This window comes from Malaclemys terrapin, chromosome 4 (genome assembly GCF_027887155.1).
Source record: "Malaclemys terrapin pileata isolate rMalTer1 chromosome 4, rMalTer1.hap1, whole genome shotgun sequence".
Classification (NCBI taxonomy): domain Eukaryota; kingdom Metazoa; phylum Chordata; order Testudines; family Emydidae; genus Malaclemys; species Malaclemys terrapin.
Genome location: NC_071508.1, coordinates 120266645 through 120284348, shown reverse-complemented (window position 1 = coordinate 120284348; position 17704 = coordinate 120266645). Strand labels below are relative to the sequence as shown.

The 17704-nt window shown below is 48.3% G+C and overlaps 1 protein-coding gene across 1 annotated transcript in view; it reads left to right on the top strand.

Moving 5' to 3' along the window:
* Window positions 1-17704, top strand: part of EML5 (EMAP like 5) — a 300424-nt gene that overhangs the window by 263079 nt on the left and 19641 nt on the right. The window contains exons 35-38 of the mRNA XM_054025269.1: window positions 1742-1915; window positions 10767-10975; window positions 14319-14476; window positions 17403-17517. Coding sequence (XP_053881244.1) covers window positions 1742-1915; window positions 10767-10975; window positions 14319-14476; window positions 17403-17517 — 656 coding nt within the window. The remainder of the gene's footprint in view (window positions 1-1741; window positions 1916-10766; window positions 10976-14318; window positions 14477-17402; window positions 17518-17704) is intronic.

Genomic DNA, 17704 nt, shown 5'->3' with positions numbered 1-17704 from the left:
TCTCCCACGCCCCCCACATCTCATCCCTCCTGCCATTGTCCCTGGCCAGCCCTTTCCCCGCCCCTCTGCTGCCGATGCCCACTTGGCCGGGGCTCGCAGCTCGGCAGGCTGAGCAGCAAGCGGCCACCCACCCGCCTGAGCCCGGCTGCATGCCTCGCCCTGCTTCGGCAGCCGGGCTGTTGCCATCAATTATTAATCGGCTCCCAGCAGCCGCGGCGGGGAGCGGGAGCAGCTGCGATAAGGGAGGGTGGGCAGGAGGAGGGGAGTGTGTGTGAGAGCTGCGCCTGGCACACAGAGGCCGGCGGCTGCCTGCGGAGCGTAGCCGGCAGCAGCAGCGCGTTTGGAGAGCTGCGGGTCCCTCTTGCCACCATGTCCCCGCGCTGCGCGGCGGCCGCCTTGCCGGGAAGGCCACCGCCCCGGAGGACACAGGAGGATGAGGTGGAGGCCGCGCCCTCCCCCATCGCTCCTCTGGCCGCGCCCCCTCCCCTCTCTCCTCCTCCCCCTCCCCCGCGGCGGGTGCACTGAGCCGGGCCATTCTCAGCGGGGTGGCCGGCAGCACTGAGCCCAGCCAAACAGAGCCTTTCCCTCAAGGCTGCTGCTGAGGTGCCCAGCCTCCTCCCCCTTGCCGCTTCTCCCCCCGGCCGCCAGCCCCAATATTGCCGAGCGGCACGTGCCCAGCCCCGCTGCCGCGCATGCTCCCCCCGGCCCCCTGCCACTGCGAATGCTTCCCCTCCCCCTGGACCCGCGCCGCCGCGCATGCTCCCCCCGGCCTGGCCCGAGCGCTCCGGACCCGAACGGGTCCAGCAGCGCAGCCCGTCCCCGCTCTCTACCTGGCCGCCTGGTGTGCTCCTCTGGCCGCCCCCCTCCCCTATGGCTCCTCCGGCCTTGCTGCCCTTCACAGAGGAGCGGCCCCCACCCGCTGGCGCCATATAAGGTAACCCCTAAGGCGCCACTTTTGAAAAAGGTGCTGAGGGGAAGCGGCTGCTTCCCCTGAACCCCCCTAGCTACGCTACTGTCTGTGATGCCTAGTACAATATGTCCCTGACTTCTAGGCGCTACCATAGTCATAAATCATCATCATCATCATGATTAATAATGTACATGCATATTGTGGAAAGACCATTCCTACCCCAGAGAGTTTACAATCTAAGTAACTCATACCAAGATACACACCTCTAGTTCTTCTACCTCAGTAAGCCTACCAATGATTCAGCTGGCATACTGCTAGATATAAAGCTTGCATTCCAAACTGGTGGGCACCTTGTAGAAAAGGAAATTTTGTTCTTGTCTTGTAAACTGACTTTCTGCAGAAACCACCAGTATGAAAGTCTCACCCAGGTATTAAACCTGTGCCAGGTTACATACTACTAGAGAAGGTATGTTTCGAAGTTCTCAGACTTTGAGTTATTGTTTCAAGCTAAGGAAAGTTTATCTCAGGTTGAAAACAAGAGAGGACTCCTGGTATGAGGGGCTCTGTTGGGTTTCAAAAGCTCAGCAACCAACTAAAGGGTGGAGCTACTTGCACCAATATAATATGGAACAACAAGCCTGCAGTCCAGACTGGTGGTCTTGTTTGCAAAAAGTCAGTTTATAAGGTGAGACCAAAATTTCCCTTTTTTTTTTTTTTACCAAAACAATTTCATTTTTCTAGTGTTAAAAAACTCATTGGCTTTCAGTAGCAAAAATGTTGCCTTTGTTTGTAAGCATATAACAAATAATTGTTGATTTTATATTCATTTAGCTACAGCTCCTTCTATCCACGTGTGGGATGCAATGAACAAACAGACACTATCTGTACTGCGATGCTACCATTCAAAGGGAGTTTGTTCAGTCAGTTTCAGTGCCACTGGCAAACTTCTCCTCTCTGTAGGGCTGGATCCTGAACACACCATTACCATTTGGAAGTGGCAAGAAGGTAGGAAAGCATTTGTATTTTTACAATACATTTATATTGCCCCTAAGTCAATCAAGAACACACATCAAAATTGCAACATAAACATTTTGGTTATCAACTGAAAAAAATGATTGTAATAAATGTTACATAGCATATACTGTACAAGTTAAAAATAAGATAAATGTGCTCAACTATTGTGATAATTGCCAAATGTATTTCCAGTGAATCATCCTTGTAAACAATGGATAAGAAAATCCCTTGACCTCCATTTATAATAATGAAAGTAAACCTTGTTTCATTCAGTTTTGTATCGAATCTATTTCTTTCTACTCAATATAAATCTTTTCACACCCAGAAGGAGTCCTCTAGAGACTTGACTGATTGACACTCAAAGACCACAGAACAAGCTGAAACTCTCAGAAATGTGATGCCTAAACTGCTCCTCCTCTGAAATTATAATCTCTGAAATTACAACACAGGCCCAACTATAGTAAACAGTCATTCATAGCATCTCTGCTCTGAGTTCAAGGTTTTAGGCCACAGGACCTTGGGTTTTGTTGCCCATCCTCTCTTCTGCATTGTCCTGCTCCTTCTCTCTCTCCCCTTCCCAACTGGCAAGTTCATACCCAGACCATGACTACAAAGTTGCTAGTGCACTCAGAGCCTAAGGTTGCCAACTTTCTAATCGCACAAAACTGAACACCCTTGCCCCACCCCTGCCATGCCACTTCCTGAGGCCCCCACCCCTTCTCTGAGGCCCCACCTCCCACTCACTCCATGCCCTCTCCCTCTGTCGTTCACTCTCCCCCACCCTCATTCACTTTCATGAGGCTGGGGCAAGGGGCTGGAGTGCAGGAGTGGGTGAGGGCTCCGGCTGGGGGTACGGGCTCCGCAGTGGGGCCAGAAAAAGACGGTTACTCACCGTTGTAACTGTTGTTCTTCGAGATGTGTTGCTCATATCCATTCCATTAGGTGTGTGCGCGCCGCGTGCATGATCGTCGGAAGATTTTCTACCCTAGCAACACCGGCGGGTCGGCTGTGGAGCCCCCTAGAGTGGCGCCTTCATGGCGCTGAATATATACCCCAGCCGACCCGGCGCCCCCTCAGTTCCTTCTTGCCGGCTACTCCGACAGTGGGGACGGGGGGCGGGTTTGGAATGGATATGAGCAACACATCTCGAAGAACAACAGTTACAACGGTGAGTAACCGTCTTTTCTTCTTCGAGTGCTTGCTCATATCCATTCCATTAGGTGACTCCCAAGCCCAACTTAGGTGGTGGGGTCGGAGTGAGACATTGCTGTGTGCAAAACCGCTGATCCGAAAGCAGCATCGTCTCTGGACTGCTGCACTAGTGCATAGTGAGCTGTAAATGTGTGGACTGATGACCAAACCGCTGCTCTACAAATGTCCTGGATCGGAACTTGTGCCAGGAAAGCCGTCGAGGAAGCCTGGGCCCTCGTGGAGTGAGCGGTGAGGTGCGGTGCTGAGACACCTGCCAGGTCATAGCAAGTCCGGATGCAAGACGTAATCCAGGAGGATAGGCGTTGTGAGGAGACCGGTGAGCCTTTCATTCGGTCGGCCACTGCAACGAAGAGTTGCGTCGTCTTTCTAAAGTGCTTTGTGCGGTCAATATAGAAGGCCAGGGCCCTTCGTACGTCCAGGGAATGCAAACGTTGATCCTGGCGAGTGGCATGTGGTTTGGGATGAAAGACCGGGAGAAAGATGTCCTGGTTGATATGAAAAGGAGAAACCACCTTAGGGAGAAAGGCAGGATGTGGACGAAGCTGCACTTTATCCTTATGGAAAACTGTATAAGGGGGCTCGGATGTAAGCGCCCTGAGTTCAGAAACGCGCCTTGCTGAGGTGATGGCTACAAGGAAGGCTGTCTTCCAGGATAGGTACAAAAGTGAACAGGTGGCCAGTGGCTCGAATGGAGGACCTGTGAGCCTGGAGAGAACCAGGTTGAGGTCCCACGTCTGAACGGGCTGACGTTGTTGTGGGTACATCCGGTCTAAGCCCTTGAGGAATCTAACGACCATCGGGTTAGAGAATACCGAGGACGCGAGTTCCCCTGGGTGAAAGGCCGATATAGCGGCCAGGTGAACTCTAATTGAAGATATCGCCAACCCCTGCTGTTTTAGGGAGAGGAGATATTCCAAAATGAGAGGAATGGGTGCCTGCAACGGGGACATGGCTCGTTGTTCGCACCAACAGGAGAACCGCTTCCACTTGGCCAGGTACGTGGTGCGTGTTGAGGGCTTCCTACTGCTCAGCAGAATCTGTTGGACAGAGTGCGAGCATTGCTGCTCTGCCTGGGTGAACCATGGAGCAGCCACGCCGTGAGGTGGAGTGATTGCAGGTCGGGGTGACGCAGCCGGCCGTGGTCCTGAGAGATGAGATCCGGACACAACGGAAGCGGGATCGGTGTCTGAACCGAGAGTTCCAACAGTGTGGTGTACCAATGTTGTCTCGGCCACGCTGGAGCGACCAGAATTACCTGTGCCTGGTCTCTGCGCAATTTGAGCAGTACCTTGTGGACCAGAAGAAACGGAGGGAAGGCATAAAACAGGTGGTCTTTCCAGGGAAGGAGAAACGCATCCGAGAGGGAGCCCGGAGCTCGACCTTGTAGGGAGCAGAACACGTGGCACTTCCTGTTGTCTCGAGATGCAGACAGGTCTATCTGGGGAAACCCCCACTTTTGGAAGATGGAATGTATGATGTCCGGACGGATAGACCACTCGTGCGTCTGGAAGGACCTGCTGAGTCGGTCCGCTAGAGTGTTCTGGACTCCAGGGAGGAACGATGCCGTGAGATGGATTGAGTGGGCGATGCAGAAGTCCCACAGGCGAATGGCCTCTTGGCATAGAATTGACGAACGTGCTCCTCCTTGCTTGTTGATGTAAAACATGGCCGTGGTGTTGTCGATGAGAACTAACACACATCGGCCACGTAGGAGGTTGAGAAATGCCTGGCACGCCAGGCGCACCGCCATCAGTTCCCGAACATTGATGTGCAGGGCTAGCTGGGGTGCAGTCCACAGGCCCTGGGTATGGTGTTCGTTGAGATGGGCGCCCCGACCCAGAGATGAAGCGTCTGTGACCAGGTGCAGAGAGGGTTGTGGGGCGTGAAATGGCATCCCCTCGCAGACCACATTGTGATCTAGCCACCAGGTGAGGGAGGTCAGGACCGAGATCGGGACCGTGACCACCATGTTCAGGCTGTCCCGATGTGGTCGATATATTGACGACACCCAGGTCTGGAGTGGGCGAAGCTGAAGTCTGGCATGCCTGGTTACGTACGTGCAGGAAGCCATGTGACCCAGCAGGGTAAGGCACGACCTCACCGTGGTAGTTGGGAACGCCTGGAGCCCTTGAATGAGGCTCGTGATGGTGCCAAATCGGTTGTTTGGCAGGATGGCTTGTGCACGTCTGGAGTCTAGAACTGCGCCTATGAATTCTATTCTCTGGGTAGGTTCTAGAGTGGATTTGTCCTTGTTGAGTAGGATGCCCAACTCGTTGAATGTGTGCACTATTATGTGGACGTGAGCTTGAACTTGCTCCTTGGTGCGACCGCGTACCAGCCATTCGTCTAGGTACGGGAACACCTGTATCCCTTGCCGACGAAGGTACGCTGCCACGACAGCCATACATTTCGTGAACACTCTTGGGGCCGAGGATAGGCCGAAGGGAAGGACTGCAAATTGGTAGTGCACCGCGTTTACCACGAATCGCAGGAAGCGTCTGTGAGGTGGGTAAATTGAGATGTGAAAGTATGCGTCTTTCATGTCGAGGGCGGCGAACCAGTCTCCAGGATCGAGGGAAGGGATAATGGCCCCCAGAGAGACCATGCGGAACTTCAACTTTACTACGAATTTGTTGAGTCCGCGCAAGTCCAAGATGGGCCGCAGACCTCCTTTGGACTTGGGGATCAGGAAGTAACGGGAATAAAATCCCCTGCCCCTTAACTCTATCGGAACCTCCTCTATGGCCCCCATGGCCAGGAGCGTAGAAACCTCCTGTATAAGAAGTTGCTCGTGAGAAGGGTCCCTGAAGAGGGACGGGGAAGAGGGGTGGGAGGGGGGGATAGAAGAAAACTGGATAGCGTATCCCCTCTCCACCGTGCGGAGGACCCAACAGTCCGAAGTTATAAGGGACCAAGCGCGGTGGAAGTGGGAGAGACGATCCTGAAAGGAGGGGGCTGGATCCTGGGGGATGACTGGGGCGCCGTCCTCGACCGCACCTTCAAAAGTTCTGTCTAGGACCTGAAGGTGGTCTTGGTGGCCCCTGGTTCTGACCGGGTTGAGGGCCAGCCCATCTTCTCCTACCACCTCGCCCTCGCCTCCGGGCCGAGTCTTGTCTCTGACGAGGCGGGGGGGGGTAGAAGCGCTGAGGCTGCGGCCTAAATGGTCTGCGCTGAGGGCCCACAACATGCATCCCCAGGGAGCGCATGATTGTTCTCGAGTCCTTGAGGCTCTGCAGGCGAGAGTCCGTCTTGTCCGAGAACAATCCATGTCCCTCAAAGGGCAGATCCTGTAGGGTTTGCTGCAGCTCCGGAGGCAAACCCGAAACCTGAAGCCAGGAGATCCTGCGCATAGCGATACCCGAAGCCAGGGTCCTCGCAGCTGAGTCTGCTATGTCCAAGGAGGCCTGCAAGGAGGTCCGAGCCACCTTCTTGCCCTCCTCTACCATGGCCCCAAACTCTTCCCTGGACTCTTGGGGAATCAACTCCTTAAACTTTCCCATAGAGTTCCAGGAGTTGAAATTGTAGCGGCTCAGTAGCGCCTGTTGGTTTGCCGCTCTAAGTTGTAGCCCTCCGGCTGAGTATACCTTACGGCCAAACAAATCGAGCCGCTTAGCCTCTTTTGATTTAGGCGCTGCAGCCTGCTGGCCGTGGCGCTCTCGTGCGTTCACTGATTCCACCACCAGTGAACACGGTTGGGGGTGGGTATACAAGTACCCATAGTCCTTAGATGGGACAAAGTACTTCCTTTCCACCCCTCTCGCTGTGGGTGGGATAGAGGCAGGAGTTTGCCATATCGTATCCGCATTGATTTGTATCGTGCGGATCAGGGGTAACGCTACCCTCGATGGGGCATCCGCTCCAAGGATATTCACGATCGGGTCGTGCACCTCCACTATCTCCTCCGCCTGCAGGTCCATATTACGGGCCATCCTGTGCAGAAGATCCTGGTGAGCCCGAAGATCTATTGGAGGTGGGCCTGTGCACGATGTGCCCGCCACTGCCTCATCCGGAGAAGAAGAGGAAGATGCCTCTGGTGGAACAGGATCCAAGGGCTGGTCCTGGTCTCTCTGTTCCTGGGCTGGAGCATCACCTGCGCCTGGGTCCAGGGCGTCAGGTGGTGCGGACACAGAAGCCTCCATGCCCCCTGGCGGAGGCCGCGAAATGGTGGACTCCGGGGCCCCTCTGATGGAGTGACCGGAGCGAGAGGTCGAAGCAATTGGAGCCCCTTGCGCCTGATGGTACGCCCACGGGGTCCAAAACGACCAGTGAGATGGGCCATGAGAATGGTCCTCTGCCATCTCCTGCCAATGGCCCAAGTCCTGTTCCTCGGCTTGCCCCTGAGGGGGGTATGCCGATCTCGAGAGGTCCTCCGAGGAGTGGGACTCCGATCTCGATGGCCACGGCGGTGCCGAGAGCGTCGAGACGATTCCGATTGGCTGCGGTGCCGCACGGTGCCGGTCCGGAGATGATCTATCTTTACGCGGTGCCGGCGATCGGTGCCGGGACCGCGACCGGTGCCGATGACCTCGTCGGTGCCGGGAGTCGGATCTGGACCTCGACGAGGACCTGGAGTATGCCCGGTGCCGGGAGCGGCCTCTCGACGTCGAGCGTCGACCGTAGCAGTGCCGAGAACTACGTCTCGACGTTGATCGGTGCCGACGATCATAGCGGTGCCGAGACGTAGAGCGGTGCCGCGAAGAAGATCTTGGCCGCGAGTACGACCGGTGCCGAGGCGATATTCGGTGCCGGGACTGCGAGCGGCGTGGGGACCTGCTTCGGGACCTGGATCGGTGCCGAGGTTCCAGCCCTTGCGATGGAGGGCGCATCAAGGCAGGTTTCCCCCTCGACTGGACCGGGCGAGTCAACGGTGCAGTCGGTGCCGGTGGTTGAGGCGGTGCCGGCTCCGTGAGAGCTATTAAGTCTCTCGCCGCCGTGAAGGTCTCTGGAGTCGACGGGAGGCACTGTATCACCGCCGGTCTCGATGGAGACGCTATCTGCACCGGACTCAACGGCCTCGGCGCCGGAGTCGACGGTGCTGGAGGCACCTGTTTCCGGTGCTCCACCGGCGGACGCGGCTCTACCCCCGGCACTGGGGGAGCCGGCGTCTTCGGCACGGATGTCCCCGTCTTATGGGCTTTTTTATGCCCCGGGGATAATGACCGGCGCCGAGGCACTGCTTGCGGTGCCGACGAGGTCCGGTGCCGGGGAGGCTTGTCTGACGCCACTCGCGTGGTCGTCATAGCCGGTGCCGCCGGGGCACTGCGCACCGAGGTGCTAGGTGCCGGGGCCTGACTTGTAGATGGAGCGTCCGGACTAAGTGCCGCCTCCATCAGGAGTTGCCGGAGCCGAAAGTCCCGCTCCTTCTTGGTCCTTGGTCTGAAGGCCTTACAGATCTTGCACTTGTCTGTTTGATGGGACTCTCCCAGGCACTTCAGACAGGAGTCGTGCGGGTCGCTCGTGGGCATAGGCTTAGCGCAGGAGGCGCACTGCTTGAAGCCGGGAGCGTTGGGCATGAGCCCGGCCCCGCGGCCGGGGGAGAAAGGGGGAGACGACCCCCTTAATCCCCTGAACTACTTAGAACAACTAGAACAACTTTTAAACTATTTAACTATTTAACTATAAACACTAGAACTATAACTATAACTATAACTGTGATACAACAAACTAAGCTAGGGAGAGTGGAGAACAGCTAAGCAGTGCTCCACAGTTCCAACGACCGTCAGGGGCGGTAAGAAGGAACTGAGGGGGCGCCGGGTCGGCTGGGGTATATATTCAGCGCCATGAAGGCGCCACTCTAGGGGGCTCCACAGCCGACCCGCCGGTGTTGCTAGGGTAGAAAATCTTCCGACGATCGTGCACGCGGCGCGCACACACCTAATGGAATGGATATGAGCAAGCACTCGAAGAAGAATGATGGGTTCAGGGTGCAGGAGGGGGCTCAGGGCTGGGGCAGCGGGTTGGGGTGCAGAAGGGTGTGTGGGCTCTAGCTGGGGCTGTGGGCTCTGGGTTGGGACTGGGGATGAGGTGTTTGGGGTACAGGAGGGGGCTCAGGGCTGGGGCAGGGAGTTGAGGTGTGGGAGTGTGTGCAGGGTGTGGGCTCTGGGAGGGAATTAGGGTGCGAGAGGCAGTTCTGAGCTGGGGCAGGTGGTTGGGGTGTGGGCTCCGTCTGGGCAGCGCTTACCTCAGGCGGCTCCCGGTCCATGGCGCAGCAGGGCTAAGGCAGGCTTCCTGGCTCCACGTGGCTCCCAGGAAGCAGCCGGCATGTCTGGCTCCTAGGTGGAGAGGCCAGGGGGTTCTGTGTGCTTCCCATGCCTGCAGGCGCCACCCCCAAAGCTCCCATTGGCCACAGTTCCCAGTCAGTGGGAGCTGCAGAGCCAGCGCTTGGGGCGGGAGCAGCACACAGAGCCCCCAAGGCTGTCCCTGTGCCTTACAGACGGACATGCCATCGCTTCTGGGAGCTGCTTGGAACCAGGGCAGACAGAAAGCCTGCCTTAGACCCACTGCACAGCCGACCAGACTTTTAGCAGCCCCGTCAGCGGTGCTGACTGGAGTCGCCAGGGTTCCTTCTCGACTGGGAGTTCCGATCTAAAACTGGACACCTGGCAACCCTACCAGAGCCCTGAACCCTGGATGCCGACATGATACGCTACCCAATGACTGGCCACTTTCCCATCTGGTGGTCTTTGCTGACCCAGGAGAAATCCATCAGGAGTGATGAGTGGATGTAATGAAAATGACCCACACATGGGCAAAGATAGAGCTTGTATAGTATGTTTAGTAAGGGCCTGTCTAGTAAGTTTCTCCTTACCATTTCAGTCAAGATGCCACTATCTTAAACTTGCTCATCCTCAAGAGTTCATATGGTTCCATCTGGATAGCTACAGAGGCATCAAATGCCTCCTGGATAGGACAAAGTACTTTAGGTAGTTAGATACTTTGTTCATCTGCTGTGCAGGTAAGAAAAAAGCATCTAAGACAACCATCTTCAAATGGGTCAGAACATCTAATTTTGAAAACTATGTATAGGCTGGAAAGGCACCATCTTCGAGTCTTAGACTGATTTTGTTGAATGTACTCTACTCACCTTGGACAGAGAGAAATAGAGCAGCTTTGGATAAAAATCTGCAGAACAGCCCCCTGAAAATCTCTGCATATTTTGACCGGATGCTAGAGCTGGGATTTTCAGAGGACCTAAGGTAGTTAGGCTCCCAAATCTCATTGAAATACAATAGGAGTAAGGCCCTGATCATTAGGCCCCTTTGAAAATTAAAGCCTACAAGTAGACATAGCATCTTCACCAGATGCTGTCTTGGTCATCAAGTCTTTCAGTCTTCCATTCTTCTTGATCTGTCTCCTCATTTCATTCTTCTCCCGCACACCACCTTTCTCTATTCTGGAATGTTTCCTATGCTGGGTACGTAGTTTGTATATGTGTATAGTTTTCTAGGGTTTAAAGCATTGGAGATATGCCATTCCAGGATTTATATAGGAGGAACAGTTTGGAGTTTCAGCTACTTTTTTGACTATTGTGGGGATGAATAACTCATCAGGCTCCAGAGTAAAGGATTCCTGTGTTGGGAGAAGACATATATTTGTGGTAAGTTCAAATTCTCCATTTTCTTTTTGCCAGGTGCCAAAATTGCCAGCAGAACTGGTCATAACCAACGTATATTTGTAGCAGAATTCAGACCGGATTCAGATACCCAGTTTGTTTCAGTGGGAGTAAAACATGTGAGGTTCTGGACCCTGGCTGGAAGAGCTCTTCTCAGTAAAAAAGGGCTACTGAGTTCAATAGAAGATGCACGGATGCAGACCATGCTATCTGTAGCTTTTGGAGCTGTATGTACCTTAACAAATTCTTTAAAAATACATACATACAAAACATCCTTTTTACATTTTATTCTTCCATGTCTGTATATGTAGTAAAATGAGTTATCCTGAACTTTTCTGCCATAAATGCCTATTTGCGTAATAGATTGCTGTAACCTGCTGATTAGTATATAAACTTATTATTTCTAGAGCTTATTCTTAATTAAAATTAAATTAATTCTCTTTAGAAAAAGGTTATGAATTCAGATACTCCCAGTGTTGTATAAATTTCATATGTATTGATTTTTGATCACTAAAAATATTCCCATCTAGTCCCATTCTATTTTATTACTTTACAAAAAATGATGGGAAGATTTGACCTTTGGGTCCATGCTTGTTCCAAGACAAAATTTAACTAAGCAAGATCCAAATTTTTGGGGAATAAGTCACAATATGCAGTATGCATTTAATGTAGAAAGTTTATAAAAAGGTATAAAAAACTGCCATACCACCCCAGGTTGTGAGGTCATCATATCTTACTAGGATCAGGACTGATCTATACTTGGATGGGAGATCCCCAAGAGAAATCTAGCATCTATGAGAAGTTGTTTGGTGTTTCGGTTGGTACCACTTTTCCCTTCAAGTCAATATTTAGCAGCCCAGCATAATTAGGTCATTGTAATATGTAAGGTGACCAGCTGTCCCGTTTTTATAGGGACAGTCCCGTTTTGGGGGACTTTTTCTTATATATTACCCCCACCCCCTGTCCCGGTTTTTCACAGTTGCTATCTGGTCACCCTAGTAATATGCCCTCTTTCAGCTGAGACCTAAAACCTGAGATTCTCATCTCTTGTGTTCATTAAACATGAAGAATTATCTGTGGACTCTAGAGAAGCTCTAGGGTGGCTCTGTTCTCTCCTGCCTAAAGATTCCCAGAAGGTGGTACAGGGAGGTAGTACCTCTTCCCTTAAGGCACTTTTATGTGGAATTCTGCAGGGAACTTGCTGGCTGAAGTTCATTCCAGATAAGACTGAGGTGATGTTGTTAAATTGGGAGAGGCAACCGGAAGAAATTAAGAGAATAACTTTTCCACTTTTATTAAGGTTTTGGGCCCACCATGGGGTGGTTCTTGTTCACAGTCTGGGTGTATTGTTGCATTCCCCAGCTGCTGTGGGATGATCATACAGCAAAAGTGTCCAGGAATGCTCTTTGAGGATAATTACCCATTGCAACAATGTACCAAGGATTATGGTGGATTCTTTTAAAAGATATGCTCTAATTCAAAGGAAATTAGTTTGGAGAAGTCCTATGGCCTTTGGTATACAGGAGGTCAGACTAGATGATCACAGTGTCTCTTCTGCCCTTGGAATCTATGAAAATGATCTGTGCCTTGCTAAAAGATTGTGACCATTTCTTTGAGATGCTAAACCAGGACCCACACCTTTGTCACTTGAAGACTGGATTGCTGCAATGTGCTGTACATGGTGCTATATCTTAAGTAAATTTAATAAATTAAGCTGGTGCACAATGTGGCAACTTGCTTATTAACTGGTACTTCTGAATGGCCGAACATGACACTGTTCTGTATGATCGACTGTAGCTGCCTATTGGTTTCCAGACTGACTTTAAATTGTTGTTTGTGACCTCTAAAGCCCTAAATGGCTTGGGACAGACTGCCTCTCTATCAGAGTTGCAATTGGAAGATGTGTTTTGAGCTGGATTCCCCTTGATTTAAAAGAGGGGGCTGGTGTGTAGAGTGTTCTCCTTGAGTGGCCTTTAGCTCTGGAACAGGCTTCCCTCTTCTGGTCCAGTATAATCTGAGTCAGTTGACCTTTGTGTCGCAGTGCAAGCGGTAGTTGTTGGTCCAAGCTGCATCTAAGGGTGAAGTTTGAGAGCGGTGAACCTGTGGGGAAGTTTTGTCTTCTGCTGGCACTTCGGTTTTATTTCTGTTTTTGTAATTTATACCAAGGGTGCTTAGGGAGGGTGGATAAGTGCCTCTCTTTACTTTTGCATACAAATCTAGATAAATAAGTAATTTTTTTAAAAGTATGGGCAACTTTTCAAAAGCATAGGGATGGTGTTTAGTAGCAGTTTCCTGGCCACATTCCCATGTATCCATCCTGCCTAAATGCCCACTGCAGTTTCAATTGGATATAATATTTTTCTTCACTTTTAGTCATTTGATGTTATGTGATGTTGCTGTACACAGATAAACAGCTGTGTCATTCCCTGCACAGAATCAGCTGCATTTCAGTGGTGGGTGGCAATGAGTCATGTAAATACCGTAAACAGCTTGGAAAGTGAATCAGGATCTCTGGGAATTAAATGTTTTCAGTGCATATAACATCATCATCATCATAAAGATTGTGAGGAACTCAGATACTATGATAATGGAGGCTATATTAGTGCCTTAGATAGAGATGTGACTTCAAGGGAAACCAATGACAGATAAAATCAGCAGAGTCAATCACGGGAATGTATTTTCTCCACATTGATATAATATGTATTAAATATCACCAATAATTTGAAACATAAAGAATTCTGCGCTTACTTAACAGAAACATTTTGTACTTCCCAAGCATTTAGTTGTTACTGGTTTTAAATATTTTTCAATATCATTGCTTCTGAATACCTAAGGTAGTTAGGCTTAACTTTACTACTCCTCAAAAATAGGACGCACAGTTAAAGAAAACCATAGTTATGTTCCATTGAGTTAGATTCTTACTTCTTTCCTTTTTTAAACTGACCATATCTGTACTCCATTGAGGGAAGTGCTGTACCTAATAGCTGGACACTGAAGATGATTTCCATCAAACATTGTGCTTGAAGTATAGTAGTAATAGTCTGACTTTCTGTTTTTGTGTGAAACATGATACTAACTAGTATCTTAGCTGCTCCTGATTTCCTGGCTGCTCTTCCGTGGTTGTGCAAAGGGATGATGCGGAACGGACTTGAGAGCTCTGTCCCTAAATTCCATACCTTGCACTTTCTCAGTGCGGGAGGGGAGTGTTCATGCTCCCTGCAGTGCTGGACATCTCAGCCTAGGCATGACCTTTGCTCTATCCTTCTTCCACATTGACTGGAGAAGAGCATGTGCCTTTAAAAGTGCATAGCAACTGAGTCTCTTTTATGTGCTCACCCTCTAACTTGGAGGCTATCTACCTGCCTTTTTCCTCTGCAGACGGAGTACCTCTGGGATCTGCCCTTGGTCCGTATCCCTCTACAAACACCACTTGTACAGCAATGACTAATAAAGCCACAGTCTAGCCCAAAATGTAGAATGTGTTTATTATTTATTTATTTGTTACAAAAATTAAATGTATTCTTGACTTATTCAGAATCAGATGATAAGTATATTTTCCCCCCTTTTCAGAATAACTTGACATTTACAGGTACCATCAGTGGAGATGTTTGTGTTTGGAAAGATCATGTATTGGTACGAATTGTGGCCAAAGCTCACAATGGGCCTGTGTTCACAATGTACACTACACTAAGAGATGGTCTAATCGTAACAGGAGGCAAAGAAAGACCGTGAGTCTTTTTGTTTTATCATTCAAATATGTTTTACTAAGATATTATGTGCGGTACAAATGTGCTTCAGAACATGAAATTCCAGTAGTTACCATCAGTCACTTTATTTAAGCACCTATGCAAGCTATTTCAAACATTTCGTGATGATTTTTCATTATTAAGATTAAGATTGACTAGGTCAAATAGTTTTGAAACAGTAAAGAAATAAATACTCTTTTACAATGGGAGCATTACGTACAGTGGAAGCTGGGGAATGGGGCCCTTGATGGACCACTGAGGGGAAATACAGGCCTGAACTGTAACAATGAAATTATCAGTTTTCTCTTGCCATGAAATATAAATTGACCACCCCTTTCTCTCACAGATATCTTTGTCAGGAAAACTCATGAGACACTTGAAAGGTTAAAGAAAACCTATTCAGTAGCATGGCCCTTGGGTCCGTCTTAATCAGATTTCAAAAAGAAGATCCTTTATTTTCATTACCAGTGCCAGTTTTCTTCCAATCCCTTTTTACACTTTCAGAGCTGGCATTAGAAGGGATGCAGTAGAGAGGAAAGCAGCATCGTGAGAGGGAGCTGTCTTCTGCTCCTCTAGCCTCGTTTGCAGATGCCAATAGCACACAGCAGATTTAATGAGACTGAAAGCTCAACAAGATTCAATATTGCAGAACACTACATATTTCTTTTCATTTTGGTGTGATTCTTTTTGCTTTCCCTTGGAGATAGCTGTTAACATACACTGCATCCAAATACAAAACTCCATCAAATTTATGATTATTTCCCTAAAATAATAGTCTTGCATTTTTAAAGATGTTTTGCTTTTAATATGTTCTTTTTATTTGCTACTTATTTCTCGACATTCTAATGTAATATTGAATGTCTCAAAGCCAAAAGGGTATTCTTAGCACATAGGTTCAAAAGAATCAATGAATATATTGAAAAAGGTAAAAATAAAATCAGCTCATAACTGCTGTACATTCTCTTCTGTTCTGAAGAATCTTAAAACACATTGCACACTTTAATGTAAACTATACAGACTACTTAAAACCACAAAGACATACAATTTTGTAGTATGTTTGATAATGGAAATCACTAGGAAATATCAGTTTTCCTGAAAAAAAAAAATGGTGACAAAAGGGTGTGTGTGTGCGCGTGTGCGTGTGCGCATTTAACATAGATCAAAAGTACTAAAAGCCAGATCTCCTCCTCTTGTTCCCTGAATTGCATTTTGAGACTCTTCACCTATCTTACTAATCAAATACAGAAGATGTATGGGTGACCACCTAAGGGAACTTGATGTATGCAATCTGTTTGCATACTTGGCTAATGCTTTGACCACACAGATTTCTGAAGATATGCTGAGACCACTTTTAAGAGCAATGGAAGCCTGCATACTTACACATCAATATTTATGACTATCTGTTGAAAAATAGCAGTTGCTCATGATAAGTAATTGAATCATTTAGCAGAAATGTAATGCAATGCTTTGGTCTAGTAACACTTACAGCTAAAATACATAATTAAAATTAACCTCCACAGAGCATGCACAGCCTATCAAAATAACCACACAATGTTATTGCTCTACCCTGGTGTCTCAGTTCTGCTCTAAGAAGCTGTGTTTGGCTGCTCTACGTTGTGTTTAGAGCTGGGAAGGCCCTTATTCTGGGCCAAAATTAGGGAGACACAAAAATAACTTAGTCTCCACTGACCTTGTTTTCTGCACCCAGTACAAGAAGGGGGTAATGGAGAATCTGGCCTTTTTCCTGCCATTTCCTCATCCCCATTGTCTACCATCTCATGCCTTTTCCATTTGTGGGCTGTGAACTCTACAGAACAGGGACCATATCTTTTACTTGTTCTATGAAGCATCTAGAACATTGAAGGCACTGAATAAAAAAATAAACAATAATAATAATTAAAAATACATGCTACAAATCTTATTCTGTTTCCTATTTCCCCATCAACACCTTTCCCATTGCTTCTCTTTCAGTTTTCCTCTTCAGTTTCTTTTCCTGTATTTTCTTTTGCTTCCCTCTTTCCTTCTCTCTTCTCTTCCTTCACACTCTCCTTGTTTTACTGTTATGGCTCACAGGTAATGTTTAACCTATAGTACTAAACCAGTAGTTTGGGAAATTCACTCCTTTCTTCACATCATATGATTTTAGTCACTACACAAAAGAGTTTTCTAAATGCCATTTCACTACAGCAGGGAAGAAGCATTATAGTGCAGGAAATTGAGGAGCACCATATGAATTACAGAATCTGTAATCTAACTATGCCTTTGATTTATTTTTCCTCTGGACAGTAATTCAGAGATTTCAGCAAAATTGATCATCTTTATAGATTAATACACATAATTCATTCAAATCAAAGAATGAATGTGTTTTTGAAAGATGAGATTAAAACAGTCGAAAAGCAAATCGACCTTGGTTTAAAAACTGTTAAGGTTTAATAAATTTATTTATCTATAATCTGAATTTTATTTTTTTTAGACTGGTATATATTGCATATTAATATTTTTCCTATACAAATGCTAATGGAATCTTTAAGGAATAAACTTATAATGCCTTTATCTTGTTTATTACATTAGTGCCTAAGGGCCAATCAAGAATGGTGCCCCACTGTGCTTGGCACTGTACAGAGTTGTAGAGGGTCCCTGCCCTGGAGAGCTCACAATTTAAATAGACAAGACAGAGTCAGGCTGAGGGAAACGGATATAACACACAAACAGTGAAGAGTATGATGGCAGCCAATGTCATTTTAGTTCCATGCTTTTTAGGAGTGGGTTTTCTTAGGAGGGAATAAGCTAAATGAAAAAAAATGGGAAGGAGAGAGACGTTAAACTACATTAAGTAACAAAATATTTGAATTGACTAAAATATGAGCTAGCTTTCATACTTAAGTGTCTTTGGCTACTATCTTATTAGATCAAAGGAAGGAGGGGCTGTTAAACTATGGGATCAGGAGCTGAAGCGATGTCGTGCCTTCAGATTGGAAACAGGACAGATGACTGACTGTGTTCGTTCTGTGTGTAGAGGCAAAGTAAGGCATGTTCTCTTTAATATATTGCTGTCAATCCTTGGGTTATTATACAGCAAATTGATATACAGAAGCATTTTTGCAGAATCTTTTTCTCATGATTATTCGTTTGAATAATTAATACAAGTTGATGTCAACTTTAAAGAGTTACTGAAGAATCTAACTTTAATTTATAATGTAAAATGTTCTT